The 18,929-nt window shown below is 40.6% G+C and overlaps 1 protein-coding gene across 6 annotated transcripts in view; it reads left to right on the top strand.

Moving 5' to 3' along the window:
- The window catches only part of WDFY3 (WD repeat and FYVE domain containing 3), a 343,927-nt gene that overhangs the window by 185,268 nt on the left and 139,730 nt on the right, over window positions 1-18,929 (top strand). For all 6 annotated transcript variants that reach the window (XM_085897990.1, XM_085897992.1, XM_085897991.1 and 3 more), the window contains 8 exons: window positions 157-297; window positions 3,656-3,835; window positions 5,443-5,685; window positions 9,419-9,518; window positions 13,764-13,924; window positions 14,169-14,398; window positions 14,705-14,811; window positions 15,107-15,289. In XM_085897990.1, coding sequence (XP_085754116.1) covers window positions 157-297; window positions 3,656-3,835; window positions 5,443-5,685; window positions 9,419-9,518; window positions 13,764-13,924; window positions 14,169-14,398; window positions 14,705-14,811; window positions 15,107-15,289 — 1,345 coding nt within the window. The remainder of the gene's footprint in view (window positions 1-156; window positions 298-3,655; window positions 3,836-5,442; window positions 5,686-9,418; window positions 9,519-13,763; window positions 13,925-14,168; window positions 14,399-14,704; window positions 14,812-15,106; window positions 15,290-18,929) is intronic.

Raw genomic sequence — 18,929 nt, 5'->3', positions numbered from 1 at the left:
GAAACTATAGGGCCTACTTCTTTCAATTAATTTCCATTCTCTGGAGAATAATTTTACACTTCTTGAAGTCGTTGTTCATGTTTTACTCATTCCTGTTTGCATGCTTGCCAATGTTTTCATAATGTGCCATTTTTCGGCCCTCCTGACTCCATCCAGTTTGGCCTCGACTCGATCTGGACATACGCCTTTGGGATCCCAGCAAGTGTGGCCGATCATTCAGTCACATTATCTGTTTCCAGCATGTGTGCTGAAGCTGCCTTGCTCCTCCTTGCCATGTTGCGGAGCATGTTGAATGAGGTATCAGGAATGGCGTAGGAAAGATTAGATTAATGAAAAACATTCACAAAAATGTATTTGAAAAATATGCTATTTAATGTTGTTTTGAGTGAAGCTATTAAACTCGAATCTTGTAATTGTGCTTATTAAAATGATCCGTGTTATATATACTCTTGGTACTTTTTCGCAATAGGTAAGGAGGAACTGCGTCAGAGATACAGTGTCCTACAAATGTATTCAACCCTCTCCAAATTTTTCACATTTTGTTGCCACCTGAGCTTGTTTAATGATGCTTTCAAATCAACCTTAATATATAGACTCTTCACAAACTACTTCAAAGTGATAAAGCTAAAAAATGCAGATAAAATGTGAATAAGTCAGATTAACAGAGAAAATCAGATGAGTCTCAGTTGCATAAGTATTGAAACTATTTTCCTAATTAACCCAAAGTCACTTTAGGATAATTATTTGTTTGAAAGGTTACAATATAAGTATAATAGGTTTCACGTGTGTGTAATCAGTGGTTTAGCTTAAAAATTAAGCTCTCCCACTTATCTAAGGAGTTTGAAGGTGCAACTCAGTTGGTCAACCAACAAGACAAGCATGAAGACCAATGAGCTTTCCAAAGAAGTCAGATATAATGTGGTGGAGAAGCACCATTCAGGAGAGGGTTGTAAGAATATTTCAGTCACTCATTATCCCTTTGAGTACAGTGAAATCCATTATTAAGAATGGAAGACTTATCATACCACCCAGAGTCTACCCAGATCAGGTCACCCATCCAAACTCAGCAGCCGGGCAAGCAGAAAACTGGTTCAGGATGTCATTGTAAATCCAACAATGACGTTGAAAGATCTGCAAGGCTCTTTATCCGAGAGGGATGTCGGTGTTCATCAATCAACAATATCCCGTTCCCTTCACAAAGCTAGCCTCTATGGACAGGTGGCAAGAAAGAAGACATTACTGAAAAAGACACATTTAAAAGCTCAAATGGAGTTTGTGGAAAAAGTATCTTAATAATACTGCAGGCATGTGCCGAAAAGTTTTGCGTGAGATGAGACAAAAATTGAACTTTTGGTCCAAATTCAAAGTGTTATGCCTGATGCAAGCCGAACACTGTACATCACCCTGTCAACACCATCCCAACTGTCAAGCATGGTGGTGATAGTATCATGTTATGGGGCTGATTTGCATCAGCAGAGACTGGCATGCTTGTCAGGACAGAATGGACAATGGATGGTGCAAAGTACAGGAGAACCCTTGGTGAAAACTTGCTTGAGTCAGCCATGAATCTGAAACTGGGTTGGGGATTCACATTTCAGCAGGACAATGATCTGAAGCACAAAGCTACAGCCACACTGGAGTGGCTGAAGAAGAAGAAAATACATGTTCTTGAGTGGCCCACTCAAAGTCCTGACTTGAACCCAATTGAACATTTATGTCGAGACTTGATGATTGCAGTCCATCGATGATCCCCATCAAACTTGGCAGAACTCGAGAAATTTTAATGTGAAGAATGAGCAAAGTTTTCACCACCTCACTGTGCAAAGCTGGTAGAGACCTACCCAACAACACTCGTAGCAGCCATTACTGTAAAAGGTGTTTCCATCAAGTGCGGACCTCAGGGGCTGAATACTTTTACAACCAGTGAGTTTTGATTTGTACATGTTTTTTTGCAGGTATTCCTGATATGTAACCTCCTTCAACGACAACAACGTTTAGTTTGATCTCTTTAGTTCGGAATAGAAAAAGTTCATTTGGAAATGTTGTTTCTACATTATTCGTAATTCATATAAATGTGGAATTATTGGTCGTAGGTAAATGTTTTTGCAGGCCACTGTATCTCAGATTTTTTATTCCATTGCATAAAAAAAAACTCGAGTGGTCCTTTCATAGCAATGTCACTGGCGAGGTAAATTATGAGAGTTTATATAACATTTACTCAAAGTGTAATCCAAAAATACATAGAACATCATTCTCATGGGCATCATATATGATCTTGTTTCATCACAATTATCATAAAATAAACAAAAGCAATGTTTTAAAATAAATAATTGTAGTTCATGTTATGTGTATGACAGAAGTGTAGCTGACTCAAGCACTGAAATATGGCCAGTTTCATGTTAATTTTGCCAAATCGAGACAAAAGGCAAATCGCTGGTTCAAAATGGCAGCTAACAGTGAAACACATTTCAAGCAGAGTGATGTACGAATGCCTCACAGCTGAAGATTATTGACTCCAAACAATTGACATTCACATGTAATTGATGGTGAACTATATGTTGATCTTCGCACTGTGAGATATTTGGGTAAAACAGATGATATCATGCGGAGGCTACTTCTACCCTGATGCGATTTATTGATTGATTGATTGATTGATTGATTGATTGATTGATTTATCCCAGAAAAAAAACAGATTTTAAAATGATGTAAATGTGGGGTTTTGTTTTTCCCACGCCGAAGCCAGAATACTAATGGCATTTCCCCCCACTGGACGGCCAAGCTCAGTCGCTGCTTAAACCAGACCGGTTGCCTTATATCGCCAGTGGATGCAACGAGCCTTCTCGGATGAAGATGTAAGATGTAGATCGGCCATACATTGTGGTTGTTTCGATGGCAATTGATTCAAATAAATGAGTTTGGCTGAGGCCGGCGTATTTATTGCATTTCAGAACTTGGCAGCCGCTCCATCCGTTAAACATGTGATTTGGCGAAAGTATTGACACAGGTGCAATCCCAGTTTAAGCTTTTTCCATTCTTGTATGGGGCGATGGTCAAGCAATCCTGGCAGGTGTTTTCACTAAGGTCTACATCAAGGGGTTCCAGGACAGATGGTATCCCTGCCCCATAAAGGACAAAGCATTTCAAAGTTATTTGCTGTTCCATCCTCTTCGTTATCGAGCAGTTGCCGCCATCTTGGTTTTCAGCACATTAATTGAAGCAGGAAGCACACAATTTGTTGTTGTTGTTTGCCAATGCTATTAATACATATTCCCTGAACATTTATCAATGCACATGCATTACTCTGCATTTTACAAGCAGAAATAGAGTTCAAAGTCCAAGCAGACTCTTCATTCCTCAAATTGCTATCTGCAGTGTTTCTTCAGGAGCAAGTGAACTTCTTCAGCTCATTCCTCCCTGATGATGTCATAGCTTTTGGTGTTCCTTTACATTTTTCACATACAACAACAACAACAACAAACTACAACAACTTACTTCTGATGAGAAATTCCAATTCGTTGGTTACAATGGTGAAAGCTTATAAATCCCTAATAGTTTTGTTTTGATTAGATTTACTAGTAATGTATTTTGAAGTTGAAAATTCGTATCGACCTGCAGTTTTATCATACTTATCCTGTGCTGTGTTGCCATCCTGCAGCCATGGCAGTCGGAGGAAGAAGGCTCCTGGTTGCGTGAATACCCAGTGACACTCTTGCAGTTTTTTCGCTCACTTTACCACAACGTTCCTGATATAGCACCTCTATGGAGCCACCCGGACTTCCTGCCAGCCTTAGCTGCCACACTCTACCCCTTACACAGCCGGCCTGTGTCCGAGATGGTGTGTTGACTGCTTTAATATTTTTGAGTTGTGTGTTGACAGTGAAAGAAATGTACAAACAGGAATGAACTTCTGAATCGATAGAGGCAGGATACTGGTACTTTGTTATCTCTGCCACTGAAAGTGAAGGAGGTTATGTTTTCACTCCTTTCTGTCTGTTGGTTTGTTTGTGTACAGGATATCTCAAAAAGTTGTGTACGGATCCGAATGAAATTTTGTGGACAGGTTCGGTGTGTGACGAGGATGAACGGATTAGATATTTTGGTGAACATCCGGATCCGGATCTGGCTACTAGAATTTTAAAAGTGATTCTTCACCATTGAGAGATAGGGCCAAAAAGGATATATAGCACAATATCTCAAACATGTATTGGGCCCGATATATTCTCGTGGATCAGGCACTGTGTGGCAGAGGTATGTGCTCTATTGAGTGCCCTTCAAGTTGTATATGGAATGTCTGAAAGGATTAGATTGCAATTATTTTGTATTTTATGATACCATGATGATCAGGTATCCCTTTATGGAAGTAAACTGAATGATTTGATGGAACCAACAGCTAATATAAAGCATAGCATTGCAAAGAATACAATTTTTCATAAATAATCACATTAGACAGGAATGATGATTTGCATCCACCTTAGAAGACTGGAAGAATATGGGTAGAATGGACAATGAGAGTGAGCAGCTTGTTGATACGGGAGAAAAGAATAATGAAGTAGCTGATGTGGGTCGGTAGCCTTGCGTCTCTTGTTGATGAACAAAGTGTTTGTTTGACTCATCCATTGATGATGGAAGTACTGAGAAAAACGCGTTGTTGTTTGTCCTGTTATTAAGTGGATTCTCATTTTTGATGTCTTTGATTGATTGAAGCATCTTACCCTGACTCACGTTTTGTGATTTAATCCACCTTCTGTTCTCAAATGGTGGCTTGCCTGTGCTGTGATAAAGCATGTGCTTGTAAAAGTGATTCTTAATGAAAGCATGGTTACTCTTTCAGATGCGAAGCATGAAGAACCACTCCAAAGAAGGAATTTTGAGTTGAGATGGTTAATCGTTAAGTTACACATAAATGGATGTGATTATTAAGTAAAGCAATTTACTGGTATTGATGTGTATCTGATGAATTCATGAAATTTATTATGACAGCTAAATTTTAAACACCGAAAGGCTATGTAAACTTTTTATACAGATCACTTTGAAATCGTGCAATTGTTTTGTTGGAATGAGCTTTGTGCAGACACAAAATGAAATAATGACTCAAGAACCAAGACTCAACTGCGAAATTATCCATGTGCCATGTCTTGCATCTGATGTTGCTGTTTAGTTTCTCTCCTGCACCGTCTATCTTCCCTCCACCCCAACCTCCCTAGTATCGTGTAACCACCTCCCACATATGCAATATATTTCCCCCCTCCCAGCATCATGTTTTCTCTCTCAATTACCAGGCCAAATACACACACAAACACACACACACACACACACACACACACACACACACACACACACACACACACACACACACACACACACACACACACACACACACACACACACCTGATACTACTCAACCCTCTGCCTCATTTCCCTTTCCCTGCTCCTTCTTCACAGCATGCGGATCTGGTGGAGGCTGAGCTCAACTCCCCCCCTGATGAATACCGATCTCTTGGAAGTTCTGAATGTTTGGGAATGAATCGTAGCCAGTCTGAGTGCATGAGTGTAGCAGGGAAGGCTTATCTGGCTTGCCATCCTGCTCGGAAGATTATCCTGGACTTTGCAAGAGTCATTGTGGTGGACAACATGTGCCAAACACTGGCAAGCAAACAAACGCTCGCACTTGACATCTTACTGGAGGTGGGATATCTAAATAAGCCATAATATTTGCATTTATATGTCACAAACTGTTTTGTTATTACTGTAGCATACCTATGGGTGAGGATTTTCAACACTTCAATTGTGGAGTTACATTAATTTTGAGCTTGAGTAACTCAACAGGTTGAGTGAATACCTGTTCTCTTAACCTCCCAAGTGGTTTAATTTGCAGCCCAATTGCACCACAGATGTGAACGCGTTACACCATCTTAAATTGAGAGCAATAATTTATTGTAAATATACAAGGAAGTAAACTACAAAAAAAAACAGAGAGAAAAAACATAGAATATCTCATAATAATAACTAATTCAGAAAAATTTCCATTTTGACTCCTCTGACCATGTGTCCCCACCCCGTGGGGTATGAACCGTGTGTCAAATCCCAAAAATTGTTCCATATTTCATGCAGCCTCCAATCTTGATTTTATATACAAAGTTTCATTAAATATGTGTCTGTAATTGCATTTTTGGTATTTGACCTTTTAACCCTGCCCTGCCTAAAAATGGTACTGCTCTTTGCACCTTCTTTGCATCTTCATGCCATGTGTTGATCATAACTACCAAGTTTGGTGAATTTCTGCACACCTGTTTAGGAGGAGATAGCGTGATGGACAGACAGACAGACAGACGGAGCCGATTCCAATATCCCCCCCTTTTTTGAAAAAGTGTTGGGATATTAACTACGAGAGTGAAGTCGACAGCACATCATTGGAAAATCCCCACACTTCCCACCTAAAGCAAAGTTGAAAGATGGCAAAACGTTGACCAAATATCAAATTTTGAGTTTAAAAAAAAAATCTTCTGTTTTGACCATTACGACCCAAAGTCCCCATCATCTGGGACATAAACGCTTGGTTCAAATCCAAAAACATCGTTATTTATTTCATGCATCTCCCAATTTGACTGCAAAAATGATTCATTTGAGAAAATGTTGAAATGTGCCCTTAATTGCATTTTTTGATTTTTGACCTTTTGAGTACACCCCAGGGGGTAGGGCCAAAAATTATACTGCTCTCGCATATTCTTGCCATGTGGTGATCATAACTACTAAGTTTGGTGAATTTCTGCACAACCATTTAGGAGGAGATAGCGTGACGGACGGACATACAGATAGACAGACAGATAGACATAGCCGATTACAATATCCCATGTTTTTATCAAATGTGGGGATAATAAAGCTATGGGCCAGCTGGAGGAGCTAAAGAACAAGGAGAAGGAATAAAATAAAATTTAGAAGGATTAATAAGAATGCCTGGTGTTGGCTTAATGGTTAAGGTGGTGGGCTTGGGATCCTGAGTTCAAAATCCCACTCGGCTGTCGAAGTAATACCAGGTGTGGTTGACTCTGCCTGTCATCCTTCCGATGTCGGCAAAATGAGTGCCAGCTTGCTGGTATCCTGTGTCGGAGTGGTGACCTCTCCAGTATTGTGCCCAATCGCCAAGGAGACTGCTTGGGCAGCACCAACACTCTGCACAGAGTATGCTCCCAATGGATGGAATAGATGGATGGATTAATAAGAGAAGAGACAGCAAAAGGGATCAGGCCTGACTGGAGGATGCAGTATGCAGAAATTCACCAAACATGGTAGTTATGATCAACACATGGCAACAAGGTGCAAGAGCAGTATAATTTTTGGCCCCACCGCTTGAGGCCCTGGGGCAGGGTCAAAAAATACAGTTATGGGCACATTTTGAAACATTTTAAAATGAAACTTTGTTTACGCAGTCAACACATGAAATATGTAACTGCTTTGGGTTTGACCCCTGAATAATGCCCCAAGGGTTGGGGAATTCGGGTCACGGGTCAAAATTGAAAAAAAAAAATTTACTCAAAATTTTATATTGGGTCATTCCTGGTGGAACGTTTTGCCATCCTTCAACTTTGCTTGAGGTGAAAAGCGTGGGGATTTGTGATGGCCAGCCATCGACTTCGCTTGAGTTGGTACTTGCAGGAGAGCCCTGAAGGTATCCATGGTATGTAAAGCACTGCAGTGGCTATACTGGCTTGCTGGCATCTCCAAAAGTGATGGAGAAGCAGTGCAGAAGCATAGACAGGACTCGTGCATTCAGGCCATGCATAATCAATCCAAAGCCAATGTTTCACCAGCAAAACCTTTCCACTCTCAAATTCTCACTCCAAATCATCAACTCTGCCTTGAATAAACCACGTGGATTTTACTTTGATGACTCGTTTCTCAATCCCTCCCACCAATCTCCTCCTCTCTCTCTCCTCTCCTTCCAGTGCAGCTCAAAGTCGCCCTCCCCGCTCTCCACCCTTAATCTCCATGCCAAGGCACCCACCGATCAGTCGGCATGCTCAAGCAATGATCATATTTTAATAAGCCAGAGGTTGCTTCATGCAAATATATGTTGAAATGTCTCAGATGCACACCTCAGACCAATATTGTTCAGGCAGGTTGAGTAGAAACGTTTTGGACATTTAAAATGTTCCCTGCATAGCCCGATGACCCTGAAAAAAATTATAATTTACATCCTTAACAATATTATGACATATTTACATCCTTAACAACATTATCATGACACAACTAATACACAGTGATTTAAACTAATTATATATTTAACTAGAAGGGCACATTTTGACATTGCGACATCGCCACATATGCCTCCGCCCACATTATTATATCATTATGCATACTTTTGCTAAGTTTGATTTAAATCCATGAACCCAGATTCAAAATATTAAATAATTCTGGCTGTTAGAACATGCATCCAAACAGGTTGAAATTTTAAACATATATTCCCCATGACAAATTGATCATAATTGTGACGTTTCACGTAGATTGATAAAGCGGTTCAAGTGAAAGAATTTTTTTTTAAAGATTTTTATTCAATCCAATCTAGCTGCCAGACCATGTGACCTATTTATTATTCGTGAACACCCTGGTATTCCCAACACTTCAGGAACATGTGTGTGAAGTTTCACCTCGATCTGTCCAGCCATTCCTCGAGAAGATATTTTAAAAATATATTTTAGGGTAAATCAAATATGCCTGCCAAACCATGTGACCTGTGATGTCATGGGTGGATAACTTTTTGTTTCTCATGGATCGGTGATGGTATCTATAAAGTTTTGCCTCAATCTCTTCAGCCATTTTGGAGAATATTTTTGAAGGTTTTTTATGTTCAAAACGACATGGCTGCCGAACCACCTGACCGATGACATCATCAATTTTTCCCCCTCCATACAATTTAGCCCTAGATGACCCTCAAAAATTTTCATACTGATCGGATAAAGCAATTATGATGTTATAAAGAAGCCACCTATGATGTCGTCAAAAAAAATCACACTTGTTTCCCATGGGGAGTACTTGAAATGTGCTAAGTTTCAATTTTTTCCTAGAGGGCGGTTTTGGAGATACAGAGGTTCAAAGTTTTTCCTTTTGTCCAACATGGCCACCACACCACGTAACCTATGATGTCATAATTATCATTAAAATATTTCACATGAGTAGGTACAGCTATAGTGAAAATTGTGTGTCAATCGGATGAGCGGTTGCAGAGAAAATTAGCACGGACGGATGGACGGCCAACCCAAAAACATAATGCCACTGAGGACTTCGTCGGCGGACGCATAAGTCACCCTTTTCACAACATGAACATGAGTGGTTAATCGGCATGCATGTGTAAAGCAAATGTTTTGTTTCTTTTTTTTAAGGTGAATAAGCTTGATTTTGTGACATTACCTTTGACTGACAGGCTTCTCCAGAGCGTTCCACAAAATCTCAGCAGAAGGAGTTTCAAACAGACCTGCTCATGAGCGTGATTAACCACTTACTTGCAGCGGATGTCCTATTAGGTGAGATACCACATCAGGAGTTTTCTTCCCTGAATTTTGATAAAAATTGTGTCATACTTTTAAGAATTATTTTGTTTGCTACAGCGATCGCTATTTGCTATTGATTGAGTTGAGGAATAGTTTTTAAAAAGTAGGGGATTTGGTGTCTTTAAGTTAAAACATACCAAACCCCCTTCTCTTTTTTGTGGTTATATTCAGGGTGCTATTTGATGGGAGATTTCGCTGGCTCTGGTTGTTTTGTTTTGTTTTATCCCTGGCACTGCACTATTGGTGATTGAATTCGTAAAATTTTAACATCTGACATTTAAAAATGATAAATGTACGCTGTATTATTTTTGAGTATGAACTGATTTTGAAAAGCCTCTTCCAACCACACAAACAGTAGAAGATCAGCAGGATATCGTGGTAAACATGATTTTTAAAAATGCAATGGAGTATGGTTTCACTGGATCCGGATCATGGTGTATTCGGCTGTATAAAGTGGATTTGATGGGATTCCACTTGTCCGTTATTATCATGTCACAAAACTGTATGCGACGAAACAAGGCAAATTAACCAATGAAAATCAACTACATCATCATCATCATCATCATCATCATCATCATCATCATCATCATCATCATCATCATCATCATCATCATCATCATCTTCCTGCATTTCGATCCAAAATTAAAAAAAATCCTTTATTATCATGTCAAACTCTGATTTCAGTGGTAATAAGTTTTGAATCGACTTGTGGAGCTTAAATAGTTCCAAGATTATTGTTTCATTACTTGTTTTTTTCAGTGTGAGAAATATATTAGCAAAATATTTTATGTTATTTCTCCGAAATAAGCTCATGGAGTAGGTTCTTGGTGTCCAGCCATCTGCCCATGTGAACACACGTCCGTTAACATTTGACTAAAACGTCTTCTCCGCACAAACTACCCGACCGATTATAGACCAAATTTGGTACGATGCATTAGGACAGCAAGGTCTCATAGTGTTGTGCTCCTCATCCAGATGCACCCCTTATAAAGGGAGTGAAAGGCGTTTTTTGCCACAAATATTGGTATTTTATTCAAAAATCTTCTTCTCAGAAACTGTCAGACAAATCCAGACCAAACTTGCTACGAGGCATCAGGATGATGCCCTAACCTTAAGTTGTGCTCTTCATGGCCATATCTCCCCCAGAGAGGGGGCCATCGGCCCCCTCCCTGAAGCTCTCATTTTCATTAAAACATCGTCTCTACAACTACCTGAGCGATATGGCCCAAATTTGGTACAATGCATCAGGACAGTAAGCTCTCATGTGGTTGTGCTCCCCATCTGGATGTGCCCCTATAAAGCAGGTTAAAGGGTGGTTATGCTCCAAATATTGGTATTTCATTTAACAATCTTCTTCTCATAAACCGACAACTGGATCCAGACCAAAATGGTCATGTGGCATCGTGACCATACCCTCACCTTAAATTGTGCTCCCCATGATCGTACCACTTGAGGAATGGGGGCAATGGCCCCTTTCCCCCAATAACTCATTTCATTCCATCTTTTGGGGAATTTTTTTCATTCCATCATTCCATCTTTTCAGCTTGATGTCACCATTGTTATGTATAGCTTGTAAGTTGTAAAAGTCAGAAATAACAAAACAAAAAAACCCTGATGTCTGTCTACTTTATCTGCCCCCAACCCTTCCAATTCCCCCCACCCCACTGAAAATTTTACAAATCGCAATCTGGTTTAGATCGTACAACATTTATGCCATACATTTGAATGAAGAGTCTGTGCTGCCAAAGCATGTCTGTCTTGCCATAGAAAACACTGAATGGTTTGCCATTGCATTTCCAGCAGAAAGGCAATCCTTTATAATTTTATTTCTGTACCATGATACATTTGGCTTACACTTTACAAATAATACTATGGAATCTTTAGTGTCCACAGTTAAGTACTATCAGAAGAGACATTCAACAAAACAATTCCTCCAAAATTCCTTCATGCAAAGTACCACGGTAACAGTTTGTCGTCAATTCCTATTGCATTGGGAATCAAACAGACAATGTCAAAGTAGTGTGTAGTCTAACACTCAGCTAACAAGCCATTCTGTCACGTGAGATGCTTTAACCTAAACAAAGTGTACATTTTGTAACACACCATACTGATGCCAATCATAAAACGTCCTGAATATTGTTAAAAATCGTCCTTTATGCTTCAATGCATTCGTATTACTTCTTGCTTCACATCATGGAAAAGCAATCTTCTTCCATTCCTTTCACGCCACGAGGCACACAGGGCTCTCGAGGCAGTTTCATTGGCTAAGGAGTACAGTACAGTCCTGGATGGGTTGCCACTCCGACGTAAGATACTCGAATGGCTTATTACCCCAGTAAGCTGGTACTCATTTTGCCAACCTCGGAAGGATGAGAGACTGAGTCAACCCACCTGTTGTTGTTTCAGCAGCATGACAGGGGCTCAAAATCAAGACCCTAAGATCTTATGCCAGCCACCTTAACTGCCATCACCAAGCTTATGGAAAAGCAATACCATTGCTTTTCTTTCCTTCATCATGGCTTCACAGGAGCCATAGATGAATGCTTTATTTGTATGTTTTTGTTTTATTCCCATAAATTTTCATGTGAACATGCTAAAAATCAAGACATTCCATGATGGTTATGTTGCTATCGAGATGGCCCATTGCAGTTAATGCCTGCAAACCAACTCCTCGATCACTTCACTGACTTCTTCCTCTACACTACCCCATTTACCCATTCATATACAATCCCCCCTAATGTCCCAGCGCTGGACCGTGAATGCACCAAAGTTGGGCCTTAAAAGCTGAGCATGAAGTGAATAGGTTTCATATCGCGAATTGATAAAGTTAAAACACGAGAAGGGTACTCGGGAGAGCACACACCTCCACCAAGCTGATTAGTTTACGTTTTGTATCCCACTGATTGGTCGGATCTGGATTCGGACCTGAGCTAAAATTGAATGAGCTTGTTCACGTCACTGAACCAACTCATCCACCAAGTTTCGTCGGAATCCGTCAACGACTTTTTGAGATATCGTACTACGTTTGGTTTTTGCCCCAATCTCTCAATGGTGAAGAATCACTTAAAAAATTATTGGATCCGGATTCGGGTCTACACCAAAATCGAATCATTTCTTCATTGTTACATACCCAATCTGTCCACCAAGTTTCATCCAAATCCATCGACAACTTTTTGAGATATCGTGTGTGTGTGTGTGTGTGTGTGTGTGTGTGTGTGTGTGCGTGTACGCACGCACACCTGGTGTTGGCTTAATGGTTCGGGTGGAGGACTTGGGATCCAAGGATCCTGAGTTCAAATCCCACTTGGCTGTTGATTAATACCAGGTAGGGTTGACTCTGCCTGACATCCTTCTAAGGACGGAAAAATGAGTGCCAGCTTGCTGGTATCCTGTGTTGGAGTGGCGACCCGTCCAGGATTGTGCCCAATAGCCAAGGAGACTGCTGAGGCAGCACCAACACTCTGCACAGAGTATGGTCCCATTGGATGGATGGATGGATGGATGTTGTATATCGTTTTAGCGCCATCACTCAATGGTGAAGAAGCACTTTAAAAATCTCGGATCTGGATTCGGATCTTCACCAAAATCGAAATAATTCTCCCTTTTACATACCCAACATGTCCACCAAGTTTAGTCACATCCGTCCACAACATTTTGAGATATGCTCCTCCATGTCGTTTTGGCCCCATCTCTCAATGGTGAAAAATCACTTTAAAACAATTCTCAGATCCAGATCCAGATTTGGGTCTTCACCAAAATCTAATCGTTTCATCCTTGTCACATACCCAAGCTCTCCACAAATTTTTGTCCAAATCCGTGTCGATCAAAATGTAGACCGTGGCACGTAATTGGGCCTCAAGGACGGTGTACAGAAGAGTTAAAAAAAAATACAAGGCACAGGGAGGTGAAATTCACTGCACATGAAGTGAAACATGTGCAGAGTAAAACGAGTATTCATTTACATCCGTAGGATGCCTAATAAATAAAGAAGATATCAGCACATCTGACGCTCGGCTGGGCATCATACTTTGGCACGCTCACGGAGCTGTAAAGTCAAAACGAAACGTCCCAGAAGATTAATAAAATAGGGTAACATTTGTACATGTAGTGTTTTAACCCCAAAATGACTAAAATAGGTCTCACCATATCTCCATTTAACATAGTGCTGTTACATCATATAATACAATATTCATATAATATAATGCTGTTTCTGTCCAGGTGAAGAGGCAGCGGCACCTATTGCTTCTGGGGGCAGTCACAGTACTCTTGTGTCCAACACACTGTATGCTGTGCAGCGCATGGTGGACAAGCTTTGGCATGGTATGTTTTCGAGGGACTCCAAGGTGGTGGTGGACTTCATCTTACAGCTGGTGTCGCAGGTACTCTTCACGGCCGATGCTCATTTCATTGCTGGCAAATTCCCTATCCATCACTTGTGTTGTCATGGTTAAATTGTTAAATCTATATTGAGAATCAGTCCATCGTTGCATAATGAAATATGGAGCTTTTTGTGCCTTGCGTTTGGATCAATACGTGTGCAAGGATTCTTGTCATGCTATTGTCCAGCTTGTATTCTAGCCCTGTACCACATAATGATTCCTTCCTGGTGATTATGGTGCACAGTGCAAGCGACGGTCCCCTGGCCTGGCCGCTGACATACTACACCAGTGCTTGAACCGCACAGTGCTGTACCAGCTCTCCCGGCCACACCGAACTGTGGCACAACAGGTACAGGTGTTGGACAGCCTGCGTGGCATCACGACACAGCGCAGTCTCCTGATGGGACCACACAGCGCAGATCATGACTTCCTTGCCTGTTTGGTCTACTGCCTGGTGCAGCTTTACACTGGCAGGTGAGCTTTGGGATGGGACTCATATGTTGAGGATGTTACCATTGTTTTGGGAAGCCATGAATAATAAATGTCCGTGGAGCAGGTTTTCAGAATGAATCGTTGTGAAAGTTTACAAATGGTTATAAGAGAGACATTTTGGACAATGGGTTGTGCTGGAGTTACTTCATGATATTGTCTGCTTGTTTAAGCAGACATTTGTGCTCTGGAAATGTTTTTTTTTAATTACTATTTCATCTGTTTATTTGATTGTACCTTTTATGTTAATGTTTCGTTTTGTTTACCTTCTTCCCTTTGGATGCCTCTCAGCCATCTCGATGGCTTTGGCCTGGAAACAGAAGCACGCATGACGACCTGGCACATCCCCACTGCTGACCTGGAGCCTGCTGGAACGCACAATGTAGACTTTAGTGAGGGTGAGCTTGACAACTTCTTCATTGTTCTGTTTTACTTTGTTGTATTCCACACCCTGTTCAAGTACATGTGTAATTTGTTGGTGTGGGATGTTTCCCTTTCTCCTTCAAATTGTTGAGTAAATGTATCCCAGAATTATATAAACATCATAGTTTGCACAATTCCAATCTCAAATAATTTCCTGAGTTGATAAAACTGTTAGAAATGTCAATTACAAATCGATACTCCCTGAGACAAATCTTGTTCCATTTGGTGCACTCAGGAATGACTATTAACTGTGACTCCCACGCATACTAGGCCGACAGCTGTTGGTGAAAGCAGTACGGAGAGTATGGGCCGAGCTCATGGTTGGACGTCGACAGGTGGTGGAGGAATGTTTTCGTGTGACGCTCCCGGCCAGTGAGACAGGTGGGGTGGACATCCTGGCTGCTCGGTCAATCCTCGAAGAGCCAGCTGGGAAGTTTTGGCAGAGTCATTTGAGTGAGTTGAGCCCAGCAATATTATTTAGCACGTACACTGTACACCTGTCTCCTGTCATATATATATATATATATATATATATATATATATATATATATATATATATATATATATATATATATATATATATATATATCTGTCATATATATATATATATATATATATATATATATATATATATATATATATATATATATATATACATATATACCTGTCATATATATATATACCTGTCATATATATATATATACCTGTCATATATATACCTGTCATATATATATATATATATATATATATATATATATATATATATATATATATATATATATATATATATATATATATATATATATATATATATATATACATACATACACACACAAACAACCCGATCAAATTCAGATTTTTTCCTGATATTTCAGTTTGTTGACGTCACTCCATTGATGATAAAGGCTTTCTATTCTGCAATGTCTTTTTCTTATTTGGCAAATACAAGGCTCTTGAAAGAGTAGCATGTAGGCTAGAATCGAAAAATAACGAAATGAAGACAAAACATGCGAACTGTGATCGTGATTGTTAAACACATACATACGATTTTCGATTTTCGGTACCTCTGACAACGCAGTCCCATATGAGCAAAATTGTAAGGAGCCAAAGAGAAGCATGAAATAGAAAGCATTTAAACAGAAGGGTAAATAAGAAGAAAAGGATCAGAGGAATGCTCAAAACTCAGCAACAGGTTAAGAGGTAAAAGTCAGAGTTAAAAGTTAGGATCGATGCACCACAAGTAGAGGTGGAGCAAACCAGCAATGTGATGGGGCTACTGTGATGGGGAAGGCAGGAGTGGCAGCTGCTGTGAACAAAACAAGTGTACCACATCAAAAAATATTCTGCTGCAAAGCCTCCATCCCTTTGTAATTGTGTGTGTGTGTGTGTGTGTATTTTTATTTATTTATTTATGATATATTCATTCATATATATTTTTATTATATATATATATATATATATATATCAGATTCCGAACGCCCTTTCATTGATTCCGTCACCGCTATCTTGGCTCCGATTGGCTGGAGCAGAGTTGTCCGAGAAGTACTTGGAGGCCAATCCAGATTGTGCAGACCATTACAATGCAAATATGTTTAAGATTTTAAGCCAAGGTCAAACGACAATGCACTTATGTATGTTAGAAGCAACCTTCATCCATTCCATGGACCCGACATTGTGTCGACAAAAGGAATTGTGCATTCTCTTATTCTATTTCAATACAGAAATATATATATATATATATATATATATATATATATATATATATATATATATATATATATATATATATATATATATATATATATATATATATACAGGAGACTCAGCGTAAGTCGTCACCATCGGGACCGAGAAAAAAGTGACGACTTAGAAATGTGACGACTTACGCGTATGCGAACATTCATGATGACTGTGGGGTGAAGGATGAAGTCGCGCGTGGCCTGGACACATATGTGTGAGAGCCGGCTATTGTACCAAAAGGAAAACACAATCCTCGGGGCATAGGTGGGGGTGAGTTGGTGAGTTGGAAAGTGATCAAGCAAAGATGGAATTCATGAATCAGTTTATCAAAAGTAAAGATAATGAACAACTCTGTAAGACAACTCGTATACCATCGGTGATGGTATGGTGACAAATTACATGACACACAGTCATCGTGGTGATGATTACCACTCAATGCCTATGTGTAAGTGAGTGCGGTAATGTACAAAACAAGCCAATATAAAACCATGATCGGACTTCAACAGTAAGCTCGATCGATCCTTTACTTCTTCGCGAAGTAATCCGTTATGTTTGCTGCCTCAAACTCTTGAGCATCTGGTGCATGAGAAAGGATTCAAACCGTTCATTGTATTCCATGATGTTGGCTGGGCAATCCTCCACCGAAAGACAGTATCGGCCAAATATTGGCCCAATCGGCCGAATCGGCCGAAACCGAATATTTGGCTGAGCCGACATTTGCCAAAACCAGATGATGAGCACGTCATCGACATCTTCAAAGGACACACATTTCACGCATTTCACACTTACCACCGGCCTCACAATCTTCTCCACTTGTCCAAATATCTTGCCCTTATTCTTCAAGATATCGTTCAATGTCTGCCGTTTGATGTCCATCTTCTCAGCTATGTCTGTTTTCTTCATCATTGGATTTGCCTCGCAAAACTGGATAATGTCGTATTTTTCTTGGTAGGTTTTAGTTGTAAGCTTACGCTTAGTCGCCATTGTCCTGCCTGCAGTGCGATCAACGTGTGTACACAGTTATAAATAGCCTATCACTGGCGGTGTACACCAATGAGCGAGCATCACGATTCCATGAAATCGGGCTTCTCATGAGGCAGCAGTTCTGTGTGACGAGTTAGGAGTGGTAATTTACTTGAGTTTCCATTACGTGGGAATGGACAACATCTGACGACTTAGACGAAGTGACGACTTCGAGATGACGACTTACAGAGGGATGACCCTTTATTCAAAGGGATTTAACATGAGATAAATTCGGGACTTTTTGACGCTGCCGACTTAGGCGAAGTGACGAGTTACACGCTGCCGACTTACACCTAGTCTACTGTATATATATATATATATATATATATATATATATATATATATATATATATATATATATATATATATATATATATATATATATATATATATATATATATATATATATATTGTTACAGATCTGGCAACCATATGCATTCAACATACAGGTCCCAAAAGTTAGTTATTCCGTTAAGTATCTGTGAGATAGAACCCCTCCTTTTGTCTGGTGGGAGAATCAAAGGTGTGCGTTGCGAGGTTCTTTTAGCTAGGTTATTACATCTAACAAACCACATATCCTCCAACGAAACATCCAACGGTACCATCGCGCTTGCAGCCCTCGGTTCGTGGGCCACAGCGCACCATTGCCTGAGGCGGAATTCCAACAACAGTCGAGGCAGTTGCACCACGTCCACCTTCCTCAAACACGTGTGGAGGGGAGGGGTGGCTTTCTCCGGGTATGGCCGAAACCCGCCCAGAAAGGGTGGGCCCGTGGGAACGCTGTCCAATCAAGGCAGGCAATGACATGTGCTTCACCATGCCCTGCCTCGTACAGGGGCACTGTTGTTGCCTTTCGTTGGTTCTTAAGAGAGTAGCACGTCTGAGGAGATTGGAGAAGAGAGAATCGCGTCTGAGGGAATTAGAGAATAAAGGAGCACATTGTTTGGGTGCATCGTGTCGTGTTGTTGGTGGTTCATGGTTCATTCGTGGAGTTGGCTGGTTCTTTTGCTGGCATTCGTGGAGCCTTCGTGGGTCCCGTCGGTGACCCTGATCTCCGCCCGGGGACTCCGACTGCTCCACGCGGGTTCCTCCATGGGCATGAGCCCCAGCGCGTGTGACTGTGGGCTGAGCCGCACTGCAGAGCACCCCCTACCTCCAGCGTGCAGGTACCCCGCCGAACTGAGACCCCCCACCCCCACCCCCAGCTCGTCTGTCCTTCTCTGGCTGCGGGGGACTTCAATAAAATATCTGTGTGTCTGAGTGTGTTGGGCCCGTCTTTTAAGTAGAACTGCATAAGTGTTATCCCACCATTGTAAATATTCCTTGTATA

The sequence above is a fragment of the Eptatretus burgeri genome, chromosome 10, assembly GCF_056783735.1.
Source record: "Eptatretus burgeri isolate ZD-2024b chromosome 10, Ebu_testis_v1, whole genome shotgun sequence".
NCBI lineage: Eukaryota > Metazoa > Chordata > Myxini > Myxiniformes > Myxinidae > Eptatretus > Eptatretus burgeri.
The sequence above is the reverse complement of the archived record's forward strand: the minus strand, read 5'-3'. Positions and strand labels throughout refer to the sequence as shown.